The sequence below is a fragment of the Tinamus guttatus genome, unplaced genomic scaffold (assembly GCF_059628265.1).
Source record: "Tinamus guttatus ecotype Peru unplaced genomic scaffold, ASM5962826v1 Tinamus_guttatus_pri_ptg000782l, whole genome shotgun sequence".
Taxonomy (NCBI): domain Eukaryota; kingdom Metazoa; phylum Chordata; class Aves; order Tinamiformes; family Tinamidae; genus Tinamus; species Tinamus guttatus.
In genome coordinates, this window is record NW_028289316.1 from 377,484 (window position 1) to 405,437 (window position 27,954).

General features: G+C 37.5%; 1 protein-coding gene across 1 annotated transcript in view; it reads left to right on the forward strand.

Annotated features, from left to right (window-relative positions):
- The window catches only part of CEMIP2 (cell migration inducing hyaluronidase 2), a 44,056-nt gene extending 21,456 nt beyond the window's left edge, over positions 1-22,600 (forward strand). The window contains exons 7-24 of the mRNA XM_088537474.1: positions 2,131-2,300; positions 5,165-5,374; positions 5,764-5,969; positions 6,518-6,587; positions 10,147-10,275; positions 11,802-11,890; positions 13,347-13,478; positions 14,000-14,035; positions 14,755-14,910; positions 15,725-15,902; positions 16,283-16,498; positions 17,124-17,332; positions 17,781-17,966; positions 18,946-19,165; positions 19,348-19,446; positions 20,572-20,720; positions 21,529-21,632; positions 22,127-22,600. Coding sequence (XP_088393600.1) covers positions 2,131-2,300; positions 5,165-5,374; positions 5,764-5,969; positions 6,518-6,587; positions 10,147-10,275; positions 11,802-11,890; positions 13,347-13,478; positions 14,000-14,035; positions 14,755-14,910; positions 15,725-15,902; positions 16,283-16,498; positions 17,124-17,332; positions 17,781-17,966; positions 18,946-19,165; positions 19,348-19,446; positions 20,572-20,720; positions 21,529-21,632; positions 22,127-22,323 — 2,756 coding nt within the window. The 3' untranslated portion in view covers positions 22,324-22,600. The remainder of the gene's footprint in view (positions 1-2,130; positions 2,301-5,164; positions 5,375-5,763; positions 5,970-6,517; positions 6,588-10,146; positions 10,276-11,801; positions 11,891-13,346; positions 13,479-13,999; positions 14,036-14,754; positions 14,911-15,724; positions 15,903-16,282; positions 16,499-17,123; positions 17,333-17,780; positions 17,967-18,945; positions 19,166-19,347; positions 19,447-20,571; positions 20,721-21,528; positions 21,633-22,126) is intronic.
- Positions 22,601-27,954: the final 5,354 nt, after the last annotated feature.

The window sequence follows — 27,954 nt, forward strand, 5'->3', positions numbered from 1 at the left end:
GAACCTCAGCAGGAGCGGCTTGCTTGTCCTGCTGTCCAGGAATGTATTGCTCTGTATAATGTATAATCTGCCTCTGACCTTATAATGTTTACCTTTCGCTTGCCTTTCTTCCGGTGATCAGTGAAAGCTTTAGTTTTCATCCAAGAATGGGCTGTCTTCTTGGCTTCTTTGTCATCTCACTAATTTGCTTTATATGTGTTCGCATTTATGTTTTGATCTTTTCCATGTCCTTCACCTCTGGTGCTCTTCCCATCTTCCCAAACTTGTAATTTTTTATTTTTGTCTTTTTATAAAATGTGGGAAAGAGAAAATTGGAGTCTTTGAACCTGTCTTGTCACTTCCTCAGTTTTTGGATCTGCACTACCTCCCCCCAGTAAAGTGGTTATAAAAAAAAAACCTGGCACCACAAAGCTTGCACCCGCACAGGATATCCAGGGCTAGCTGCAATTTGTTTTCTCTTTGGGCGTGATGCGCACAGAGTGATCCTACATGTTTTTGCCCGTTTCCCTTTTCACTGTGACTCATGCTGCTTGACTTCGCAGCAGCTCCCAGGGGATCGACTCCTCGGCTCTGCAGACGTGTGTCCTCTCCTGCTGCCACCCCGTTCGCTCTCTGTGCAGACCCGGCCGGCTTCAGGGCTTGGGCTTGCTCCCTTTTTTTGGCCCTGGGGGCTAGCTGCAGCTTAGCAAGCTGCTTCTGCATCACCGCCCCTCTTCTGTACGTCTGGAGATGTGGGTTTGCCCCGTTCACCTCTTTAATGTGTGACTTCCTCTTCTTCAAACAACTCTTATCTTCTTCTGAGCTCCCAGAGCTTCACTGGGTACACCCTTGAACTTTCCTGTTCCCCTGTGTCTTCTGGGAATGCCCGTTTATATATCCGCTTTGCAGTGTTGTTTATATCCCTCAGCATTCATTAGTCTGGAAAGATGCCTTTCACTGCTGCCTTCTACTAGGGCTGTGGAGCCCTGGACAGGAAAATAGTTGTATGTGAATATACTTTATTAGACATCAGAGAATGCAAACAGGCATGAAACCACAGAGCTGACATAGTGCCAGTGTGCATGAAACACCCTCAGTTTTGTTCTTATGTTTCTCACCTCATATGTGTTATTAAACTCTATACTTCAAGATGCAAGCTTGCAGTATGGAGTCTGAGAAGACTTTCACCACTGAATGGAATATGTGCAAACTCTATGTCTTCCTGGAAACAATGTACCATAAAAAGCAGCTGCTTAAGAATCTATATACATTTTTTCTTTAACAAGATTTACAATATGATGTAAAATATAAAAAATTATCTTATGTGAAAGTAAATGCTAGCAGAATTGTATCTAAATCATTAACATATGTTAAAGGAGATGAAAAGGCCATCATGTTTTCTTCCCTCCCCCAATACAATATTATTAAGTCTCCTTTCTCATAGTCACATAAACCATTTTAAAATACCCACAAGAACTGGAAAACTATGTATTTATTCTGCAGTGAATTAATTTTCTGTGGAATGACAAATTTGTCATAATGAAGAAATCATCTTTTAAAAAGCTTTTTTTTTATTGTTGTTTTGTAGGCCCTGTTGTAGTTGGAAAATAACAAGGGTTTTATAGGTGGACTACTTGCTGTCTCCTCACTTTGATATGTGCATGCTATTCAAATAATGGGAAAATAATAGCTAAGGACTCAAGAAAAGGAGTATAATTCCATTTTACAACTTTATTTTTCCATTTGATTCTTAGCAAGATACAGAGGCTTGAAAGACTTCTGTGCCTTTTTTTCTCTTTTCTTCCCCCCCTATCCTGAGCACCTACAGCATTCATTTGAGGAAATGTTTTGGTAATGACAAAAATGAAGAAGTGTTGGTCCTTTTAGTAAAATGAAAAATACGTGTCCAGTGCCTTGTTTTAATATGAAATATGCAGTAGTGTATTTGATCCCTCACACTAAGGTGCTGGAAAAGCAGAGTTCACTTGTTTTTTGCTTGCTTAACGTCTATCAACTGCCAGTCACAGACTCTGTATGTATTCACATAAGAAAGGCCAAGAACTTTTGAAGACTTGAAGTAAAAGAATGGGAGTTTTGCTGCTAAAATAGCTTTTTAAAAATAGTTTTTAAATTTGAAATGTTTTTGGACAGAAAACCCTCAATTTCCTCATATGGGAGAAATTATTGATGGAGTGGACATGAGAGCAGAAGTTGGAGTCCTTACAAGGAATATCTTAATCAAGGGAGAGACAGAAAATACATGCTACCGTGAAAAGGAGTGCCAGTTTTTCAACTATGATACATTTGGTGGGCATATCAAGGTATGAAAAACATATTAAAGTAGCTTTCTGTAACCTAAATGCATAGTGAGGACAAAGTACTAAATTGGAGGGATTTGAAAATGTTGAGATGATTAATTCATATTAGCTGCTTTGCCTCAAAGGCTGTCTTCTCAACTTTCCTAAAGTTAGATATAACTCACCAAGATTTAGGTTGAAGAATTGGGGAAAGAGGGTATAACTGCTTAAAATTCTTTAAAAACGTATTTTATGTACTGCAGCTTTGTGTGACAGGGTTTAAAACTTCCATAAGTGACTTCCCTACATATTTAGAATGTGAAGTTAATAGAATAATCTGATATTTCTTTTCTTCCTTTCTTCTTCCCCAAATCATGAGCATTGAATCCCAGAATTCTGCCTCATGTCCTCAAGATGCCTCAAGAAGACAGGCACTAGAAAGGAAAGAGGAAACCCCCTTTTTTTCCCCTTTTTTGGCTCTCCCTCGTACAAAGTACTAAGGTTATCATACAGAAGTATAGGCTCCTTAGTGGCAGTGAAGTATGAGACCTTGTATTTTAAATGCAAATTTATTTGTGATTCTTATGTGTTGGTCACAGTTTAAATCTCCCTTTTTGAAACATTGGGATGCAGATTCTGGGTTTAGAGGTGCACATAATGTGGGAAAGCCGTTTCCCTTTTGTGGCCTCTTTTGTTTTGCAGAAGGGAAGTAGAGTGGGCTGCAAGCATGCTTTGTGTTTGAGATAATGTAATGAAAGCAGATAAGGACAAACTGTGAATCCTTCAAAGCCTGACCTTGGTTGCCACAATGGGGCGAGTAAGGCAGGCCTGTCAGATGGCTGGAAAATGGAATAGAAAACAAACATCTTGAATCATCAAAGTTGTTAAATTGTTCCCACGAGCCTATTCAAAATGGTTGGGTGTCTGTTGCCTAACCTAGTCTTTAGCACTAAAGGCATTTTTTAGCTTTTTTTAGCCTTATGTGCTCAGGCAGGGAATGCTAGGTATCAGCAAATATTCATGGCCTCAGGGTTTTAATTAGCCTGAGATTTTTACTGGTCTTTGGGACAGTAGCATAAAGGAGGTTTAGTGGCACTGAGTAATGAGACATTTGTAGCTTTGTAGCTTTACTGCTTCTTTAGTGTTAAGAGTTGGTCTCAAAGAAATGTCTGGATTTGACCATCCAATTGCATTTGAAGTATGCAAAGCTCAGCTGTGTGACTGAAAAATCCCAAATGGCCCTCCCCTATATTACCAGCTTCTCTCGAGGACTCAGCTATATCTATGAAAATGATTTTGTCTGTTAAATATCTAGTGCAGATGAGTTAATAACAAATCTTTTTTTCTCTCAGTTTAGCCTCTCTGGATGTGCTGCCTGAGCATCACTGTTGCATTTATTTTGTGCTTTTTTAATAAGTTAGATGAAATGGAAACATATTTGTGCTTTCTACCACTTCTGGTGCAACCTCATTATCTTCATGTCTCCACTCCTTAGTCTTTTTGTTTTCTGTTAATACTTTTACCATGCATAATTCTGAGGGCAATTTCATATCTTTCTTAGCCAAGAAGTTTCTCTTTGAGGTCAAATGCCAACATCCATTTGAAGCAATATAAATGTGAGTTGTCACTGAAAAGGAGTGAGATGCAGAGGCTGGTAGAGACCTCTTCATATCATCTCTTTCAATGGTGTTATGAACCACATCAATATTGGTTTAAAGTGTGTGTGTGAAATTGCAGCTTAGAATATGAATTTCTTTTTTGGAGTTGTTCGACTTCCTACATGGGGGTCACCACACAATTCTCTGTTTTGGTATGTGATGCAATTTTGCTGGAGAATTCTTATTTCTCACTCAATTCCATGCTAAGAGATGTCTTTCATGAGCTCTAACTTAAAGCATCCGAATCAGCAGTATCAAGTGGCTAATCAGAGGGGCCTGTCTTGGCTGGAGAAGAAGGCTGATAGGAACCTCAAGAAGTTCACCAAAGGCAAGTTAGAGGTGGTGCATCTGTGGTGGAATAATACCATGCAAAGCCCTGAAAAAGAACAGCAGGACTTTTTGTGTGAGAAGTTGATCATGAGGCAGCAATGCGCCTTTGTGGCAAAGGCCAGCAACATCTTGGGTGCTGTGTTAGCCCAGGTGCAACCAGCAGGACTAGAGAAGAATTCTTCCCCTCTGCTTGGCGTTCCCCTCTGGAGTGTAGTGTCTGATTTTGGACTCCTGAGGGCAAAGGAGACTTGGATATTGCTTTGTGAAAATGCACAGTGGTGGGACATAAGGCAGCTGAAACCAACAGGTAACAAGGCAAATTCTGGTTAGCTATTGGGAAAATGAGAGAGACAGGAACCAGTTGATGTCATATGAACATCCATATCATTAGAGGTATTCCTTGTCAATGCGAAGAGCAAGCTTCTCTAAACTGACCCTCTCTTGAGCCAGTGATAGGACCAGATGGCACTGAGAGGCTTCTTTAGTCTATGTTATTTTGTGATTCTGTCCAACTAAGCCTGCCGCAGACTGGTTTAGATACACTGATATAGCTTCATGGTGGATGAGCCTTAAGTGTGTGGCATCTATTTATCTGCATGAAATGTCGTTGCATATGAAGAATATTGACCATATCAGCTGGTAAAGACCAAACAATATAGTATTTGGTGAAATTTGATCTGTTCTAGCCACGCATGAGTTTTGCTTTTAATCTTGATCAAGAAGGGTACTGTTTCATAAAATGGGATCTAGAACAAGAAACTGTTCCAACTAATCTCGCTGGTGTTGTCTCATGATACCTGTCTATATCTGGCAGAAATAGCTCGTGCATCAGCTGAAATTTCCACTGATTAAAATGTAAGTATTTTGTTATTCATTCTGGACATCTCAATATGTTTTTAGATTCTGAAGAATTTTACATCAGTTCATCTCTCCTATGTGGAGCTGAAGCAAATGGGACAGCAAGAGATTGGAAGTTACCCTGTTCACTTTCACCTATGTGGGGATGTGGATGAAAAAGGAGGTTATAGTTTTAAGACTTATCTAGAAGGTCTTTCCATTCATCACTGTTTCTCCAGATGTGTGACCATTCATGCAACTAACGGCTTGCTGGTAGGTGCCAGTATGGTAGAGCTATGCCTTGCTGAGAAAGATGTTAAAAAGAGTATTTAGAGCAAAAAAAATCCCCTTCCTTCTTCTAGTTAAAATGCTCAGCAGTGTGTTTTTTATGGCAGTGGATAAACAAACAAATGCGAACAGTAACTTTCTTTTTAACAGATCTTGCTGTTCTGTTTTTTTCAGATCTTTGCAGGCAGCTAAACTGTCCACACGTAGTAGTGTGTTTGTAAGGGATAAATAAAACTTCATGTTTGGATCATCTGAACTGCTGATCCTGAAGCTTCGTTTGCAGCTGTGCCAACATAGTAAAACTAAATGGCCCTTGTCAAATAAATCCCAGTTGATGGTATTGCTAATGACATAATGAACTTGTATTTCTGCAGATAAAGGACACCATTGGCTATGACACACTAGGTCACTGTTTCTTCATAGAAGATGGCATTGAACAGAGGAATACTCTGTTCCACAACCTTGGACTAGTCACCAAACCAGGCACTCTTCTTCCTACAGATAGAAACAGCAGCATGTGTATTGCCATTAGGGATAAAGTGTATGGAAGTTATGTCCCTGTGCCAGCCACAGACTGCATGTGAGTATTTCCTGGAGAAAAAAAGGCAGAATCAAACTGTTTGCGGCAGTTAAAGTAGAATATCTTTGTGCATAAGCTTACATGCAGAGGCCTTAAGTGTAATTCACATAGCACTATTTAGGAAAAGAATTGGTATCTGACCTTTTACTAAAGATAAAACCTTGTCTTGTAGAAAGCTTGTTATTTATTGTGATAGAGGTTCAAAAGATCTAAGACTGCATCTTTATTTCTGTGAAAAGGTCCCCACTTTCTCATGTTGTTGCCACTAGTTTTTCTTCATAGTGTTAATCGCTTTTAGAAGCCCACTAAACAGTTTACCACTGCACTGAGAATTTTAAATGTTTTAAAATACAGTGTATTGAACTAAAAAAGAAGCATTTCCATGACTACTTAAATGAGTGTATGAGGGGGATTTTTCTTCATATGTAAACTTGTGGATTTAGACATCAGGCTAATATTTTTCTAATATGCTTGGTAGGTAAGGTAAGATGTTTCAGTAACGGACCTAGAACTTCTGAATAATAGTCTGTTTTTGAATAATATTTCAGGGCAGTCTCAACCTTCTGGATTTCTCATCCCAACAATCATCTCATAAATAATGCGGCTGCAGGTTCACAGGTGAGACAAATGGATGTACCTCAGCACGAACTACTCCTTGCCCTGATGTTCACAAAATGGGCTAAGAAAAAAAAAAACCTTACATATGAACCTCTTTGCACGTGTGGTAGCATATTGTAATCATAGGTGCTAATTTTTAATTTTGTCTAAATATTCATTTAAGAGATTCTACCTTTGTTTTGGGTGGAATGGAGTCATCTTTGTGGTTTCTAGTCCTTATAATAGCGCATGTGTGCATGTAGGCACATGTGTGTGTGTGTGCATGTGTGTGTGTGTATTATAGGTAAACGCGTATATACATATGTATAACTTCTTTTATTTTGAAGAATTTAGTGCACTGCATTTTAACAGTAAGTCTTCTATGTCTTCTGTAAATTCTGTCATGATTTCACCATCCGAATGCTTTTAAAGGTTTGGATATATGGCTTCGTCTTTGGACCAAAAAAAGTTCACGATACAAGGAACAGTGTAGTTAAGATACTTTTTTTATTATTTTTGCCATTGTCATTAGACATTTGTTTCTCAGCAGTGGTGGCCTGATGCATTTCTAACTGCTGAGAACATAACTGCATATCTTTGGTCACATTACAGGTTGTAGAGTAGGGACTTGAAGTCCATTCATCTTTTAAATTAGATAAGATAAGGAACATAGAATCATAGAATTACTATGGTTGGAAAAGACCTTCAAGATCATGAGTCCAACCATAAACCCATTGTCACCACACCTGCTTAAACCATGTCCCTAAATGTCTCATCTACGCATTTCTTGAACACTGCCAGGGACAGTGACTCTACCACTTCCCTGGGCAACCTGTTCAAGGGTTCACCAGTCCTTCCATATAGAAATTCTTCCTCATGTCTAACCTGAACCTCCCCTGGCACAGCTTGAGGCCATTTCCTCTTGTCCTACCAGTAGTTGCTCTGGAGAAGAGACTGACTCCCGCCTCACTACAACCTCCTTTCAGGTAGTTCTAGAGAGCACTAAGGTCTCCCCTGAGCCTCCTCTTCTCCAGAGTAAATAACCCCAGCTCCCCCAGCTGCTCCTCATAAAGTCTGTGCTCCAGCCCCTTCACCAGCTTCATTGCCCTTCTCTGGACTCGATCCAGCACCTCCATGTTCTTCTTGTAGTGAGGGGCCCAAAACTGCACCCAGTATTTGAGGTGCGGCCTCACCAATGCCAAGCACAGAGGGGCGATCCCTTCCCTGGTCCTGCGGGCTACACTGCTTCTGGTACCAGTCAGAGACTGTCGGCCTTCTTGGCCACCTGAGCACACTGCTGCCTCATGTTCAGCCAGCTGTCAACCAACATTTGCAGGATATGCCTGCCTTGATTTGAGTAGATTGTTTTGAAGCGATCAGTGTGAATAGAATAAAAGAAGGACTTTGTAGTTCAAAGACTCATGTGCTGAAGATGGAATATATGTGCCATGGTGGTGTTATGACTTAAGTATAGAAAACATAAAAATTGAGCTAATGGATTTGAAATATTGAAATGACTTGAAATACCTGTAATGTAAAAAAAAAAAAAAACTTACAAAATTCTTGCTCGGCTTCTGGTGAGTCCTTGTTTTCTATGGAGAAACTTTTTTTTTTTGTTAACTGTCTACTATTAGGAAAGATCTGGACAAACATACAGAATCAAACCATTTGTCTGTTTCCTACTCTGTATCTTTCCATTTTGTTGGCTTTGTGTAACATCGAGATCTTCCAAACCCGCTTGGACGCAGTCCTGTGCCACGTGCTCTAGGTGACCCTGTGTGTGCAGGGGGGTTGGACTAGATGACCTCTAGAGGTCCCTTCCAACCTTAAGCGTTCTATGATTCTATGAACAGTCCTTTACCTGTTTCAATATTGCAAGACAAGGATAGGAAACAGCTTGTATGTGACTGGTACCTAAAACTTGCAAGCTCTTTTTACATCAGTGTGTCTCAAAGACTGTCAATTCCTTTTGTTATCTTGGTGCGTATGATTAGAGTGAGTACTTGTATAGGGTACAAAGTTTAGCAGCTCTGATGTTCATGCAGCGTAAGTTGCCAAATCTGCCTTGGATGGACGTAATTGCATTAGTATAAAAGGGCTATAGCTTGTTATGGTTCAGAAACAAAATACTGCTATAAATTGCTATAAATTACACTGTAGGTTTATAAATTACACAGTGCTACTGTAAGTCTGTAGCAACAGAAAATGCTTTTCTTTTATTTGGGCTATACATGAGATGCATTTGTGTTTCTTAAAAATAACATTCATTTTTCAGAATAATTCAAAGTACTTAAGCAACTTTTTGGTTTCTGAATTAAAGCTTTTTTTTGGTTGTTTTGGGTTTTTTTAGTAGCAAGATATGTTTTGCGAAGAAAATAACTTGCTTTTGCCAAGCATGGAACTGTGTTTAATTATCTGTGAAGTAAGGTTTTGGTATTTTACTGGTGGAACATCCACATTTCCCTTGCGCTGTTAACCATCAGAAGTGTTGAACTTGTGCCATCATTAGAGATGGGAAGCAGAGTTTCCAGGGGTGTTTGGAGAATGAGCATGGTCTGTGAGAACGAAATCTGCCAGTTCCTTTAAGCAAGATTAAATGATTTGGCTTTTTGTGTTTCTTGAACAGTGGGGAGGATAAGATGTCTTTTCCTTGTCATAATATGGAGCGCTCAATATACAGCAGTTTTCTGGTTACTCTGTAGCCTTCTAGTGCTGCCTCTTTATTTTATTTATTTATTTATTTTTAAAGTTTTACCCTCAACTTTATAAAAGTACAGAGCAGGTAATTGTGCAATATTTTTTCATCCTTGTAGATGTTTGCTATTCTGACACAGACCCTGTGCCACTTGTAGTAAGCCCAAATGTGGTTAGAATACAATCTCGCATCCCTTCGGTCTTAGTACATAAACTAGTCTCTTCAGAAGCTGCAGCATTGAGGAATTGGAGAATATGAACAGATGCTGAAATTAATATTGCATGTTATTGGCACAGTGCTCTGAACTGGCCAGACTACTCAGTTACTCAATGCGTCTTTTTTTTCCCTTTCCCTGAAAATTCTTTTTTTTTATTTTTTATTTTTTTTGGCTGTGTCACTGAATTCTGATGTGAGCAGAAATGTACAAATCTTAGTCAGACTATATTAGTAATAGTAGAGAAGGGGATTTTGAATATTACATAGTAACTACCATCATTTATGAGTAACAAAAGGAAATCAAGTAGAAGTGTAATTCAAATGCAAAAATTATGCAAACTCCTAATACTTTTTTGTGATTTGATATACTAGAGGATGTGTACGTACAATGCTGTCTAGTTTCACTGAAAAGCAAAACACTTTTTATAAAGCATTATTCTCTAGAAGGCAGCCTTATTTGAAAATTTTTACTTATCAAACAGTTGTTCAGAGAACTTATTTTGAAGATTGCATTCCACTGTGAAAAGTTAATTTTGACTTTGTATCTGCTGCCTTACTTCAGATAGTTCTGTTAATAGTCCCAGTTCTATTTAATACACCATTGGCTTGTGCTTAGATGTAGTGTTGTGTCACACTCTCTTATAAGGGATGTTATTCTCTCATTTCCAGGATGCCGGAATATGGTATTTGTTTCACAAGATTGCTACGGGAGATTCTTATGGTTCAGCTGTTGAAACCAAGTCAGAACTTACACCTTTAGGAATATTCTACAACAACAGGGTTCACTCCAATTTTAAGGTAATGTACTATATCATAAATAAAGAATTTTATTTATTGACCTACATGATTCCATTTAGATGTTGCCAGACAGTTTACAAAAGCACGGGAGTGATTTCTTTCTATGTTTTACTTCAAGTGCTTACTCTGTTAAATACTCTCTTTGAGAAGTAACAACTAAAATCAATTAATACTTATAGTGAAATACACTGTATCAGGAGTAGCATTTTCAGATGCTGTTCCGTTTTCTTGGCAGCATTGTTTCCTGCTTTGAAGAAAGCTGATCCCCAAAGTATTGAAGTTTTTTATGATTGTGATTCATAGAACAGCTGTGACGTGTTTTCCTGGATTCTTTCACATACAGTAACTTGGGTGATTCTACATGGTGACACAGCTTGACTAGAGATTATGCTTCCAGTTGCCTTTGGAAGTTCACCTATTCACAGCAATTTGTTAGAGGTTTCTCACACAGAGAAGAGTACCAGCTTTCCCTATTAACTCATTAAAGTTAAAACTGTCCCCTGTTCTACTAAGAAGAGTCAGTTCAAATCCTTTAACTGAAGCTTTCACTTGGAAGATAGCTGCCACCTTTATAAATATATCTATGTCAAAAAGACCGATTTTACTTGTTACCTCAGCTACCTAACTGTCAAAAGTGTAGGTGCACTGTTTTATAGAGGTTGAGAAAATATTTCGTTGAGACTCTAGAGCCATTTTTCAGACTGGAATTAAAATGTTTTGAAGGCAAAAGTGCATTCCAAAGGGGGGAAAAAAAAACCCAACAACAACAAAAAAACCGACTGTAGCACTGATACATGTTGAAAGAACTAGCTCCAGTAGCAGATCTGAAAATTTGCTTGTATAGAAACACTCACTGTTAAACACTTTTCAGAAGTAAATTATTCGTACTAAATTACTGAGCTTCAATTGATGATTATGATTGAGTGAAAGTAAGTTCTAGTAATGAAGGTGACTGAGTTTTAAACTAAAAGACAAAAAAATCATGCACAGTGCATTGCTTGTTTGGGGTTTTTTTGTTTGTTTGTTTTTCCATTGGTGACATATTGATGACATTTGTGAGAATATTTTGAATTCACCCCAAGATTGCTTTCCATATTATCCAAAACAGTATGTGGAAGAGAATGAAAATTCTCAGTCAGATGACATGAAAGAAGCTTAGGGTGAACGGTAAAGATTTTGGTGTGAAAGAAATTTAGGATGAACTTTAATGATTTCTCAGGAAGTGTGGTGGTGGGGTTTTTTTGTGTTCAGGAAGTACAGATGTGTGGGGCTTTTTGTTTGTTTGTGTTTGTTTTTTAATCCCGTACAATTTCTCTCTTCCCCAACTGTAGTGCAGATAATATGTTCCTTTCTGGAGAGTACTGGTTAAGTCCAATTGAAAGGTCAGAGAGGAGGTAGTATAGTGTATTGAATGCATTGCAAATTTTTAGTTTTAAAAATCTCATGTTTATATGTACTACTGAAGATAATTAGGTAAGATCCTTCAGTGTTGGATAACATGAAATATTTTTCCTTGTTTGTTTCAGGCTGGTTTGTTCATTGATAAGGGTGTTAAAACAACTAATGCCAGTGTAGATGATCCCAGAGAATACCTGTGCTTGGACAACAATGCAAGGTAAAGGATTCTCTGTCAAATCTGTAAGAGATGGACACAGTTGGACATGTATATTTACATGAGGAAAAAAGTGTTCTAAATATTATAAATAATAATTGAAAAATAAGGTCACACAACAAAGCATGATGAACTTTAAACAGATGACTGTTTCTTCTGAGGCCTTGACCAAGATGGTTTTCAGCTTTTTCAGAAATTCATTTTCACCATGCTCTGTTTCAAGAACAAAGTATTTTCTGGTATTGCTGCTAAAAGTAAAGGTTTATTTTAAAACCTGTTTTTCTGATTTGTGGCACAGTCTTAAATACTTTCTTTGAAAAAGGCATACAAGTGGTAAGTAATACATACACTTGCCTTTCCGACTGTTAAATGGTTCCTGGCATACCTCCTAGAGCTGGAGTTCGTAGTTCATTGTCTGTTTTTCCTGCAAGTTATTTGCTGAGATAGTGCAAATCAAAAACATTGAGAGATAATGAGACGAGGAGAAACAATAGTGAAGGGTCTAGGAAATTTCCAGTTTACATTGAGTTGGGTTAGTCTTGTCTTGATCTCCAAATAAAAATCTTTGATATGTGAGCAAATGTCAGATGAAAGGGAAAATACTCAGTAGTTGTATTCATCGATATTCCGTTGTGACGAATGAGACTTAAAACTGAAAATATAGCTCAGGAAGATTACTGCGTTAACTACTGTACTGATTACTTGGATATAATGAGATGAGGCCACAAACCACTGTTCATGGAGTCATAGTGGAGGAATTTAAATATTAATTAAGGATCTGGACATTGTCAAAAACAAACATTCCCTACTTCTTCCCTACTACTTCCAGAGACTGAGATCATGGTACAGCAGATCCCAGAGAGAATGCAAAATGAACAGATCCCAGTCACAAATTGCCCTTTGAGCCATCCTAATGACTATATGGGGTACACAGCTGAAACACAAGACTTTCGGATGTGCTTGCAGAAGGAGCACTCCTCAAGACCATCTGAGTTTGAAAGGAGAGTCCGAAAAAACCTCCAGCCTTTTCTTACCTAGTGTGGGTCAGCCTTGTGCATCCTGCCTAGGAGTTTCAATTCCCTCTGTCAGATTCATGTTAATGTTGTTAATATTAAGTAGGAGTGGGGAAGGGATGCATAAAGCAAGGAGAAAAAGCAGGAGCTAAAGGGAAGGTGAGGTCTAGCCAGTGAAACTGAGGGAGGTTGAGCAAAGGGCTGAAGAGTTCTGAGGAAAAGAAGCTTCCACTTAGTAAGGTCTATGTGGACACTCTTCTAGAAATGGAGAACTACGCATGTGCTTGATTTTGGTTTCTGTCACTTCCCAGACACGAAGCAAAGTTAATTTTGCAGCTCAGATGACTGTATGTGTGTTTAGCTTTCAGGCTTTCTCAGCCTTAGGGGTACGACACAGATAAAACAAACAGTACTTTTACTGTAAGCATTTGGCTTTTCTGTCCCAGGTTCCGGCCTCACCAGGATGCAGACCCTGAAAAGCCCCGAGTTGCTGCCCTGATTGACAGACTGATCTCTTTCAAAAACAACGATCATGGGGCTTGGGTCAGGGGAGGTGATATCCTCATTCAGAACTCAGGGTGAGTAGTCACTATTAAACACCTGCATTTGGGTAAGAAATTTCCCCAAAAGATGCGGTTATGACCATGCATTATTACAACAGCATTGTAAGAGAGGACTGGTGCTTAACTCTAGGAACTTCTCAATATCCTCCACTACTATCACAGTATCCCACTACTTTAGATGAAACAAGCTTATACACAGTTAAGTGGGAACCTGCCTTAAATCAAAGCAAAACATTTCCATAGTAGAAAAGAAGGAGGTCCGAAAGTTGGTTAAGACCATACATTTTTACTGAGATTTTTATAGCTTCTCTGAAGCTATCGTGTTTCCACTGAAATATACATAAAAGAGTACTAGATATTTTTTAATATCAGCATATTTATAAGGCTTATTTATAAATGGGGGAGGTTTCTAAATTTCATTAGTACAAGAACTCAAGCTTTCTGCCATTTGAAACAGAATGTGCTCTTACATTAGTTTATTGAAGCATAATTCATACAATATGACTTAAAGCTTGATTTGAAAAACTTTCTTCTAGGTTTGCAGACAATGGAATAGGTTTGACATTTGCTAGGTGAGTATTTTGTGTTTATCATTTATGTTTTTGCTTAAGAGTTTAGAAGTTTAGAAAATAGAAATCCTTCTATCAAAAATAATAAGTATGTCAGCATTCAGCATAAAGATGTAGTTTCATTTTTGGGCCCAGGTCTATTTCCAGTGGGACAAAAATATTGTTAAGGCTGTAAATTGACATGTCTGTCAAAACTTGTTCTTTATTCAACATGTGCTGACTTTACATCACAATTTGCTGTGTTTTCACCAGAGAGAATATTTTTATCCCAATGTTCCTGGTATAGCACACCTTCTTAGGCAGATTTGGTTTTCTCCCTGAAGAACTGAGTAGAGGAAAAGGAAGGGAATGAGTCTTTCATGTGAATGAAGACTCATTTTAGTACAAGGAAATTAACCGACTTTGGTAGAGTGCCAAAATTGTTGTCAGTTCGTGTTAACAACAAAATGGGGCTAGAATTGTATCTGTGGGTTCTGAAAGCACAGGACTACAAGACTGGACAAGGAAATTCTCAGCTGTGTGTGAATGTGTTTAGCCATTTAAACAATTATTCTGCAATATTGTTAATGATTAAATTTGTTGCCTTATGTTGCCTCACTTGTTGTAAGTGAGGTGTAGTCTGCTTTGCTTTATGAAAACCATTCTAAAAAAAGAAATAGCACTATGTTTTCATCTGCTGGGGAACATTAACTAAAAGCTCATCTCTGAAATTACTTTGATAGTGATGGGAGCTTCCCAAATGATGAAGGTGCCAGCCAGGAGGTATCTGAGTCTCTGTTTGTAGGTGAGAGCAGGAATTATGGTGTTCCTGGTGGCCAAAATAAATACTGGGGAACTGGAGGAATAGACAATAAAACACGCACTCTGCCTAGAAATCGGTAAGTGTTTTATGATTAAAGTAACTTGCCCCAGAAATTAGCTTTGCATCAGACATGAGCTCCTTTTTTACATGGTCTGTGGGATATGAAGTCTGTTGAGGTAACAGTGTTTAATACTTTGCATGAGAGCTGTGTCTCTCTTGCCCCTTTGTAAACCATTTTGATTTTCTGCCACCAGAAGATTTTCTTCCTTAAAAATGTAAGATACCCTACTTTAGTAATGAAAACCTAGTCTTTTAAAACATTTGGGCCTGGAAGAAAGAAAGAAATAGCTTTCAGCTAAAGGGAATTCAAGGAACATTTAGTGACTATGAACTAAATCTGTCTGTAGCAATGATCCTTACTTTCTCCCTCTGGTTGATGTGATACTTGTTTAAGATGGTGCCAAGTCCTAACCATTGCCCTGGAGGTGAAAGCTAGGTCTAAAACCAGACTAAGCCATTTGTGATGGCTCACTTTAATTAGAGAGATGAATGGCGGTTCATGTAATGCATGGACTAGCCGAGCAAGTTGTAGTATCCTTACATGATGTTTGACCTCTGGGGAAAGGATGGGTTTGCAGATAGACTGTAGCTGCTCTGTCTCCTAACAAGAAAATTCAGAGAGTCAAGGCTTTGGAGTCAGAGTTTTATAGGTAAGCCTAGAAATAGGTTTCCTTTACAAAGACCTGTTAATGTCTTCATGTTTCTTTCCTGTTGCTTGAATGGGAGAAAACCTATTTCTGACACCAGCCAAGCCTTGTCCTGTTGTTACAGGATCCTACTTAAAAAGAAGAAAAAATAAAAACAACATTAAATATCACTTGTATTGACAGGACATTTCCAATCAGAGGTTTTCAAATTTATGACGGACCTATTCATCTAACCAAATGCACATTCAAAAACTTTGTGCCAACTCCAGACAGATTTACCAGTGCAGTTGGTTTCTTGATGAAGAACACATGGCAGATGACACCTAAAAACAACATTTCTCTTGTAAAGTTTGGTTCGAATGTAAGTTTGTTACAAGTTTTCTTTTTTTTCCTGAAAGAGATATCACTTTCTTCTTGTGTATTTTTGCCATCTAAGAGCTCCATATCATCTTTTCCATACATCCTATTCCAGAATTTATATCTTTTGATGCCCCAGGTGTCATTTGTTCCTTGAACGAAAGGGCTGTTGTTCGAGATGGAGAATGTATTGTAATAAAGATCATCTAGGCAAAAGACCTGAGTTTACTATTAAAACAAAATTAAATTCTGCTTGCAAGATTCCACTGCCTTTGCCAGAAAGTTTTTAATAATCTCTGTCAAATTCCCTGTTTCTGGAATTGTGCAAGTGTTTACTTGTGCTTCACCTAACAATAATTTAACTATTTGAATTTTTATTGCTAGGTTTCTCTGAAGGTCTTCTTTGGAAGACCCGGTCCATGGTTTGACGATGGAGATCTGGATGGTGACAAGACATCAATATTCCATGATCTAGATGGTTCAGTGACTGATTACAAGGATACCTACGTTGGCAGAATGGATAACTACCTGATTCAGCACCCCAAATGCATTAACAATACAGAATGGAATGGAGTTATTTGCAGTGGGACGTATGCTCAGGCTAGTATTGTTGCAGCTTTCTACTTAAAAACGAACTTATCTTTAGATTTTAAAAAAATCTACCAAGTATTCTAAAAATATTTCAACTACTTTTATGTGTATTATTTGTGTTTTAGGCAAGTTCTGTAATTTGTATAACTCAGTATGTTAACAGAGTACCATATTAAGTGCAGCAAGGTAAAGGCAAATGTTTATACTCTGAGTTTGCTTACTGTAAGTTCTGTAAGTTCCATGTTGTAGTCCTGTTTGCTAAGGCATTTTTTATTGGTGACTTTCTTCCACTGTGGTACTATCTTTTCTTCATCTGATTTTTTATTTTCTTTTTTTTTCTTTTTTTTGGTTTTCTTTTTTGCTTCACAGTAGGTATAATTTGGCTCAGTACTTCAGTTGATTCTATACTTTTATCCCCCCCTTTTTAGTATGTTAAATGAACAAAATCTACAGTCTTTTTACAAACAGCTCTTAAAAGAAGAGTTCTGTTTCAGTCTTGTATAGTTTGGAACCTTAGAATTTAGCAGTTCTGTGATTATTCTTCACTGATTAATTTCTACTTTTTTTTAAACTCAGATTAAAAGATTGTGTCCAAATCCTTCCTCTTTCTTTTCTTCTCCCTTATACCTTACAGGTGTATGTCCAAACATGGAATGGGCAGAATCTTTCAATGACTATAGTACGAGATGAATACCCATCCAATCCCCTGGTTCTCCGAGGCATCAACCGGAGAGCGGTCTATCAACAATACCAGCCAGTAGTGATGCTTCAAAAGGGCTACACAATACATTGGAATGGAAAAGCTCCAAATGTCACTTATCTTTATCTCATTAACTTCAACAAGTATGTTTCTTTTATTTATTATTGTTGATTTATAAAGCAACATTGGAAACTACATATTGGCGTTCTCTACAAATATTAAAATGTGAAAAGCCTGAGTTTAACAGACTTGCACCTAATGCTAAATAGCGTCCTTAAGGAAAATCTTTTGGAGAAGAAAGAGTATCAAATACTGCAGTTGCATGGAGCAGGAGGTGACTAGTTTCACATACTTGATCTGGTCAGATAAATTAGTAAAGTATCTGAAGTATAAATTCAAACTCATTTTAAGAGTATCACAGCTACTGTAGTATTTAATGAAACAATTTGTGCTGAGGAGGAGAAAGATCTTGTTTCAAGATATGGGGGGAATTTCTGTATTCCTGTTGCTTACTTTTGAGTGATCCAATTGCTGCACATTTACATCTAATCCATTCCTGTGTTGAATCATATGTTTGATTTTTATTTTCAGGAATGATTGGATTCGTGTTGGTCTTTGTTATCAACCAAATACAGATTTTGTTATAGCATTGGAAACCTTTCATAGACAGTCATCTGCTCTGTGGAACAAGACAGACCATTATATACCAGTATCTTCCATGCCAGAACTGGAGAGGAACCGCTCAGATAAGAAGTTTTATTTTGACAGCAGTACTGGGTAACTCCTAGTAGCTTGCCCCTATAGGAAGGCATGTTGTTTAACCTTAAAGTGGTCAGTTTGATACTATCAAAATCAATTCTGAGATAGCATGTAAGTGGAAAGCAATTTTCAAAAGAGTCCAAAGTATATGTGAAAGAATACTTCACATGACTTCTAATTTCCAAAATACAGTGGTTGTCATGAAAACATTTTTCCAAGAATACCACAGTTGTCACAGCTATTTCTTGTCCCAGGTCTGGGAAAAACATGTGGAGTGCTGCAGAGCAGTGTCTTTCAGGAAGAAAATTAGTTACTTAAAATCTTAACAGCAAGTTTGTTTCTTCCTTTTAAAATTTCTAGAAATTTTCAGAAATGCTTGGTTCCACAAACAATTTAGAGATAGTATGTATTCATTTCTGAGAAGTTGTGAAAAGCTTTCTGAAAGTTTCCTTTGTCTAAAAAGCTTGTGTGACCACAATTAAATAAGCAGTTATCAGTAATATATGCCGTGGGAACAATAATAATCACTTCTCCCAAAAAGGAGTTTCCAGGCTTTTGCTTAATATGCAAGAGTACTGCTACACTGTGCAGTGTTGGTGGGTCAAGGCAAATATCCAAACAGTTACTGCTGGATATCTGCAGGGATCTGTGATCAAAGAAAACATTTGTGCTCTGCAGTTTGTTTTTTGTGTCCTGCAAGCCTCCCTTTTGGGAAGTGTCAGTTCTTTTCAGAATAGGTACATTTGTATCAATGTCCCCTGTAACTGTTGGGGATTTCGGATATGGTTGTAGAGGTTTCCTAATTCTAATAAAAACTGCAAATTTGAAATAGCTTAAATAATTAAACAGAAGTAAATGTTGACGTAAATACCGTTGTTTCCCTGCTTCTTAAAATCACAAAATGTAGTATTCAATTCTATGTAAACACGTATCTTTCTAGTAAATGATCTACTTTTTTTTTTTTTTTTCCCCTCCCTCCCCTCCACTTTTTGCATAGATTACTGTTTTTATTTCTTCAAGCCAAATATAATCGAGATGGTCACAGTTATTGCTCATCTCAGGGATGTGAAAGGATCAAGATTGTGGCCAAAAATTCAGCAAAAGAGATCAGTAACTGCATGGCAAAAGCTTATCCAAAGTACTACCGGGGGCCAACTGCCATAAAGCAAATGCCAGTAAAAACTACTGTACCGTGTACAAAGTGTGGCGCAACTAAGGTAAAATATATCTTTGAATTTATTTCCATGGCCAGAAACAGAAATAACAGCCTTGCTGATAGTTAAATCGATATATTGTCTTTGGAGCATAGATTATTTGAACAAGTTAAGCCTGGTGTGATAAAGTATTGGTGACATCTGCATTGCACGTACTTATTTTATTTTTTTTTTTTAATATCCAGAAGCTATTCACCAGTGATCCTCACAAAAACTACCTCCTTGTGCAGATAAATTCTCCCGGTAAAACAGAGTTAAATGGAGGTCAGCGAGCATTTATTTCTGTAAGTATTGCTTATGTTTTTCTTCTAAAAAACTTTCTCTTCAGCAGTATATATTATAGGAGTTCAGCTTTAGGTAATGCTGTGCTCACTTCACTCAGATAGCTGTTGGTTCACATTTTAAGATTTTTTTTTTTTTTAAGACTCCAAAGCCTTCTATTATGTATTCAAATCCTCTGCTGCTGAAAAGAAAATTGTACTAGCACAGAAGAGTTTAAAATCTGCATATTCCTCCTAAAGACTACTTTGTTATGCTCTTGTTGATGGCTACTTTTTAAAACATTGTGCATTAATTTTTTTCACTAACAGATTACTGACTTTAATGAGACAAGTTAGAAATACTAATTTTTGTTACATTTATTCAAAACTGCGATTACATAGAGATTTCTGTATTTCTTCTGATGCTGTACTGCTGTGTATATTGCTGTGGTACTGCATAAGACCTCTTTTATATTGTATTTTTGTCTGTTTGGAAGCTGAAGGGAACTTGTACATGATACCGAAGATGGAATTATCTTTAGAATTGTCATTATTGTGCAGTATCCTCATACCAAAGCTTGTGATTTACATCTTGCAATTAAATGCACTGTCTCAGTTGAAATAGTAAAACTTTAAATTATCTAGACAGAAAAAAATGATCATGTTAGCACAGCAGTCTCTACACAGAAAGTTGCAAACTCTTGAAGGCCTTTTTTCACAATTTCGTAGGAGATAAGAACTTTTCATGGGAAAACAATGGGGCTAAAACTGGGACAGAGACAGATCAACTGAGCTTTTTCAAGAAGTGCAGGGAGTTTGGTGTCTGAATGTTAGCACCCCCAAACAAGAGAACTTATCAGGGCAGGCAGCAACTCACCTGAAACATATGGTCTCCATGTAAAAGCAGGGGATGCAGGACTCCCATGCAAATTCAGAAGTCCCACCAAAAGTCTGTTCTTCAGGGGAAAATGAGGAGATGCTGATGAGAAGCAAATGTTTTGAGGGGAGAATTGTACACCATTGTGTCTGAACAAAATGAAGATAGCTTTGAGTGCAGTAAAATAGCTGTTGAATTCATCGGTAATGATTTCTTTTTTTTTTTTTTTTTAAATTGCCTCTTTCATTCCATCTTTCTCTCCTCCCATTCAGGTCAATGACACTACATTTTCCCTCAAGGATGATGGTATACTTATTGTTGTAGTTGATGCCTGCATTGGCACAGTGTCGGGAAATAAATTATTTTCTGAAGTAGATGCTAAGCATGTAGATGGATATTTAAAATCTGGAATTCCACAAAGGTAGGTTTAATGAGTATTTATTTATAGTGTGTCCTGTAAACTGTGGTTCTGTATAGAAATATTTTGCTCACTAACAAGGATTTCACTAGCCATATTTAAGTGGAAGAACTAAAAATAAACCAAACATATATACGTGTATACATACTTGAGGGAAAAAGAGAAAGATAGGAGCTTTCTAACAGTGCACTTAAGTGACCTTGTTAAACTGTAAATTGCTATCCTTTTAAGCTAAGGATACTGTTGTTACTGTATGACATTTAGTTAAATTTGCTCTTGATGTGGAAGATGGGCAACATTTGAAAATTCTACATGTTCCAGTTTAACTGTTTTATTTGAAAGAATCTGAAATTATACAAAATCTGAACTATGTCACAAAATGTTAGACTGTTAGTGAGCGACTTTTCTCTGTCATCCAGGGGGAAAAAAAGCTCCTTATCACTAAACTTATTTTAAACAAAGACAAAAAGTTGACATCAGAAATATTCTTTATAATATTTTTCTTTATGGATGTTTTCATGTAATGTTTTGATACAAAAATATTTATTCATTAAACAGACTGTATTTTAACTATGCATGCAAATAGTTTTGAAATTAATCTAAAAATCAATTTTGTTTTCTGTTATTTTAAAAAACAGATTATTTTCTAGGAATGCTTTTCCAGAGAATGTTTTCTATATCCATGTATACGATTACCATGAGTGTTATTAAGCAAGTGAATTATTAGGCCGACTAGCTGTGAAAACATGCAATAAAGTATTCAGAAAAAAAGTATTTTTAACCATTGCCATTTGCATTGTTTCTGATGCAGGTCTATTGTTCTGCTGAGCACAAGAGGTGACATAGACAGTCCTAATATATCAGGAGCCTTAATGTTCCTGGGAACAGCCAAACCGCCTTACCTTCAGAGAAACGGTTAGTGAAGTTTTGCACATTTCCCTTCTTCTTGGACTTCCCAAAAAATGCCCAAATCCCCAGATTTTGTGCTTCACCCAGCAGGTTTGGAGGTTTTTGGTTCTATTTTTAAAAACGTCCTTGTGCCAGTCCAGCACTTCGCATTCTAACAAAACGTGAATGTTGCGATTAAAAGCTCTTGGTATTTTAAGGCATGATTAGCTTTATAGACCACATGGGCTTCACCACATTGTGCCCCACAGCTCTGCTCAGCGTCCTGGTGCAAATCCTGTGTTGAGATAGCAAGCTGATAACGGTCATACATGAAAAACGATTAAAAAAAAATAAAAATCAATATTGCTTTGTGCATTTCATGGGAAAAGGAGGTTGGTTTAATGCACTACAGGGTCCTGGGGACAGAACAGCACAGCAGCGTACTACTTTCTTCCTGAGCTGTGTGTTGCACTTGGGTGGATTTGGCTGCTCGGTAATACCGCGCTGTTTTCTTGTCACAGGAAGCATGGCCTTTCTGGGCTTCAAAGGAAACGTTAAGCCATCCTGGGTTAAGCTGTTTACCAGCCCTGCTGGGCAAGGGCTAGTTCAGATAGAGAAGTATATCCCTTTGCAACTGGAAGAGTATGGCTGTGCCAGAGTTGTCAAAAGCCGACGGAAAGACCTGGAGCTTCTGAAGAAGGCTACAACAGCTCATTAAAGACTAAAATGTGCATAAGTGCTGGGGGAAAAAAATGTGAACTAACTTATTTTTAATTTATGGCATTTTAAACTATATTTTTATCCAAGTAAATCATGTTATTGTTTGACAGACATTTGCCAACATTGACCGCTTGAATGCCAGTCTGTGCACCTTCTAGTTGTACAAAATATTAAAGAATTTATTAGTATGTGTATAAACAGGTTTCAGAGATTTTTTCAGATGTTCGTATTTACTGTAAGCAAGTTCTTTCTGTTTAATACTTCTTTGTATTTAAGAGGGTGTTCAAAAAGCCTTAAAAGTTTTGATAACAGGTATTGGAGTGCATCTTGGATTACTTGAAAGATTAACATTAAAATCTCCCTTTCTCACAGCTTAAATTGGTCATCTAAACTTCATCTGCATTTTTCCTCTGCTACTTCAATGTTTTTTAGAGGTCATTTAGCAATTGGCTCAGTTAAGTTCTTTACAAGCTTACCAAAACATTAAAAAGCAATTCTTTTTCTGCATGCAGCATGGGCTCAAAGGGCTACAACCATAGTAATGCTCTTGCTTTGCCTAGGAAAGACAGACATGAGGAGGGAGGTCCAGCCCAGGGCAGGGGTATGGAGCGTGCAGCAGAGAATGCCGGGGCTGTTTGCACCAGCATGGCCTACTGGCCGCTCACCCCAAAATGTGCAGGAGTCTAAGAGTTATTTTGTCAGTTAGTCTGAGTATAAGGCTGAAATCTTGGGTACAGGTTAATTTCAGCATTTTCTTTTTAAGCTTTTAAGAAGCAGGGCAAAGGTGAGAAATCATTTGTTACTTTCAATTGTTACAAAGCTGAACTTCCAGTGATTTTTTTCCAACTTTAAGTGAAGGAAGTAGAAAGTACTCTCAGTTCATTCAGTTAGTCATGTTATATATTTTACATTAACTTTGATTCAATATACTCAAATTGATATGCCTTGTAGGTTTTGTATTAGACCTGTTTGGGTTTTTTTGTTTGTTTGACCTTTCTGGGTCAGACACATTTAGAAGAACTGAGGCAGAACTGCCTTTGTATATGGGGATATAATCTTTGAAATTAAATTTCAGAGACTGTAAAGGTGCATTTCATAATAGGGTGCAATAGAGCTAATATGTAGCTATGGTTCTAACACAACTGACAGTTCTTTCTCCTTACTGCACGTGTTTTCATGCATCCCACCTGGTATAACATATCTACTATTCAGAGTTGCTTTGTCCAATGAATTTATGCAGTGGCTGTTGGAAACAAACTATACACTTATCTTCTCCAAAGAAATGGAAAACTTTTTTATTTACTTAAAAGGGGATAATGCACAATAGCAAACCTATTATTGTGTTCATCTAAAATATGCTACCTCAGTGATATAAATAAACTGCCTGTTTTAATATCTTTGTTCTTAAAGGGGAGTTTAGGGGAAAGGAGCGCAACATAAGAGTGAATCTAAACAGATGACTCATGTTATTTTTTATTGTAAAACAAGCCAAACAGATGATTACATATCTTGCAGTTTTTCTGATGCACAGTTCTGTTTTAGTGTAAAAAAAGTCATTTTTTAGAGAAGTGTGCGATAAATCTTCAAGACTAGCTATAATATTTGTTAATAAGGCAGGGCAGTAGGATTTACTAATGTTCTGAATGCAGTAGTGATAGCATTTGTGGATTAGAATGGTCTTAAGATTTATGCTATTCATATCTGTGAGTTGTGCTCGATAGAGAAATCCGAAACACAACATGACCTTGGATTTGTGAGGTAGGCCACTAGGCATGAGATGCAGCTATTCTAAGCCATCTTGCAAAAATTATACTTTGAAATGTCAAGATTATTCCTGTGTAAGAAATACTGAGATAAACAATTGGACATGCAGTTGAAGTGTTATCTTTTTGTGTAAATCTGAACATTTGATAAATAAATTTTTACATCTGACAAGGCAATAGAAACTTGAACTAGTCTCTTTTGTGCTTTTATTAAGTAATTATGGAATAGGTGTTGTCCTGAAGATTAGAAGCCACTTTACTACAAACCACAAGCTACTTTTAACTGTCAATTTTATGGCCCAATTCTACTTTAATTTTACCTTCAATTACACTAGAAGAGTTGAGAGCACTTCGAAAGGCTGGTGCAAATGCTTTGTCCATTTTGAATGGGATGACATCTGGGTATCATGATTTAGAAATGGTTTCTAAGTAAATATGCTTAGACCATGTAATGAGCTCTTTTTTAAGTATAATTTATGATTTAGTAGCATTAAAAAAAACAGTATTTCTTTGTGTGTGTGCAAGTTTTTAAGTAATAATGCTGTTCTAGAACTGCTTGGAAGAATTAGAAATGTAACTACCGCTTTCTCATGTAGCATCTCCAGTTAAATTTTAACAGGCATGCTAGGATCACTTCAGTTCTGTATATTTTGAGTAATTACCATTCTTGGATCTCAGAACATTTCATGCTGTCCTTTGAATATTTGTGAACTTCTTTAGCAAAAGATGGTGGCTTATTCCATCTGCAGGGTGTGAACTATGATTTAATAGTTTTCTTCCATCACTGGTGCAAATTATGTCTGTGGCACATGTTTTCAGTAATAGTAGAAAACATCACGCTATCTCATTATTTCTATTTCTGAGAAATGACTCTATGATGAACATCACTCACTAGCCTATACTGCACATTTCTGCTTTTTAATGATCTTCTATAAACTTCCCATATGGCAGCATGTCCTGGGATTAATTTTTCTCTTCAGTACCCCTATATTGATAACAGATTCTTTTCTGTCCTGCATAGCAGTGAAACACAACGAATGAGAAGACACCACAATACATACTCATAAGAATCATAGCAGCATAGACAATTTCCATTTGGGTTCTTTATAGCAGCTAGCAAACAAGTATGAAGAATTCATGTCACAATCTAACAGCTGGACATGGATGCAACAAAACAAGCAATGTTTCAAGAAAAACTTACTTGCAGTCTCTCTTTCCTAGGAGCCACCCGTGTGTTTTTCGCTTTCCCTGTTTCTTCCCTTTCTGGCCATAAAGGCTGACAAGCTGTTCCAGTGAAGTGTCTTATTCCATTAGGAATTTTCTTCCCTATGCTTTGCTGCCCATGGATTTTTTTTTCTGATTATTTGTCCATCCTTGTCTATTAACTCTCTTTCCATAAGATACTGGGGTTGGGTTGCATCTCATGTTTTCCCACTTTTTTCAGTCTATTGTGCCAGATTTGGGTGCCCAAGTGAATTTTGTCTCTTTTAACGAAGTCATTACCCAAAGTAGACTTCTTCCTTCAAAATTATGGTATTCCAGTGACTTGGACTGTAACAACATATTCAGCACTGGGTAGATGAATGGAAATTGCTTTTGCAAAGAAACATGAGGCATAGGAACCTTGCCCCTATAAGACCAAAGGAATTAAAGGCACATAACTTTTATACAAGTACTGATCTCCACTGTTGCCACTTGTTGAGTACCAGATGGCCCTTATTAATCAAATTTGAATTCAGAGGAAGAGCTTAAAGTCTTCGATGGCTATTTTGTTGAACAAACTACATGAAAAAGCATACGCACTTCACAGTCCAGGATATTTGATGAGAACAGATACTAATTTGAAGCTTAGAAATGTCAATACCCTCTCTTCCTGTAAACAAACAGCTGGGGGCTTGGGAGGTCCCTACTCTTATCCAGTTTCTTTTTTATTTTCCACAGTTAAGTTGCTCTGTGTGCTCTCTTTTTCTTTTCCCTTGGGCAGTCTTACACAGGCCCCATGACATCACTGTTAGTAATTACATACAAGGCATTTTCTAAAATCAGGCTAATAAATTAAATTCACTCTAATAAGCATATACCTAGCAATCACTGCTTATGCAAATATTAAAACCGGCTTTTAAATGGACTGCAAAATTTCTACACATACATGTATATAATATGTGTATGTGTAAATGGCTATATTACATGCAGTCCCCAAAGGAGAATATAAAATTACAAAAATAATTTTTGCATACAAATGGTTCCTCTGTTAGCCCATGGAAAAGCCTGATAATAGAGCAAAAGGCATTGAAAACTGCCAGGGATCTTCTCTGAAGCTGTCCAAGTAGGTTGTGTTTGCAGGACCCCAGGACATGCAGCATTCAGTGCTAGGCTCAGTAGGAAGGCAAATGCTGTTTTGAGGAGCAGAGCACAATGCAAGCATGAGCCAAAACTGTCTTTTCCCACTGGCAGTGGATCCTCCGAATGCTAAAAACAAAACATGGACTCCCACCTATAACTAACCAATTTCTGATCATCTAGCTCTTAAAAGACCCTCCCAACACTCTTTGTGTTGATTATAAACATTAAGAAGTATCATGTTGTCAAAAGTTCTAAATCATCAGAAACATATTTGGCAAAATATACTTGTTATATAAAAATATAAAGTGAGATGGTGTTTCTCATCAGGAACAGTCCAGGTGCAGGCAAATCTTTTGGCTATGAGAAGAGTTCTTACAAGATAGGTGTCTTCACACTTTTTATAGACTTGTCATCCTACAAATGCGTAAGTCTGTGAATAATCAGCTACAAGAGCTTAGACTTACCAGAAGAGTGGTTGAATGCCTGTTTCTCTTTCTTTTTGTGAAAATTGTTGTAGAAATAATTTTGTGTCTAAAGAGTGTTTAATTCTGCTTTTCTCTTTCTAGTCTGTTAAGTCTTGATTTAACTCTATTTCTTGTAAATCAAGTTCTTATACCAGATCTGTGAGTTCCTTCTTAGACAATCCAGAAACCTAAGTAGATGCAAGGAATCATCACTGAGATTTTCCAGACATACACGAAACAACACCCTCTCCCAACAAAGCAGTAGGAAATTTTGTGAGTTTTGTGTGTGTTCACTGACTCTTTAACATGTTTACCATGATAGCTTTCCTAGCATTGCTACATATGTAGTAGTATAGCTTAGTTTTACTATGGCAGACAAATGAATCAGCTGTGCAGCTCCTGTCCATCAGATGGGAAGCCAGTATTTTATGTTAACAAAAAAAATCAGTTCGGATGCATATATATGTAGTACATCAGGAGTGAGGTACCCAGATCTTCAGGGCTTTATTGATATCTAAGACAGTAATCAAATGTATAAACAGTTTCATTTCCAGTCAATCACAAAAGAGCTTAGGAAAGGAATTGCTGGGTATGCTGGTATGATTTTTTTTAATAAAGACAAAGTATGTCACAAACAGGAATGGGTTCTGGTGCAGGAAACAGCTCTTCCGTAAGAAGGGCAGGGAACAGAGTGTATCAGGCCAAGGCAGTGGCCATGCAAACAAAACAAGTAAGCGGCTACTGATTTCCTTCCTCTGTCAGGAGAGGGCAGAGCAGGATTAGCCCCGCTTTCAGCACGGCTGTCACCTCGGATCCAGATACATGGCAATAGGTGTGTTCCTCCCAGCAGACACATAGACCAAAAGGTATCAGCTTTGGAGAAACAAACACAGGCAGCTGAATGCTATGGAAACACATCCCCCTGAGTTACTAGCAGAAAAAGGGAAGTTCTCTTGTTACGGAAATTGTTCAAGGAGAGATTATCATGAGTCTGTAGGGTGCTGCGACTGAAGGAAATGCTGTTTTTGTACCTCCAGCTAGCTAGCGTTCATGAAGCCA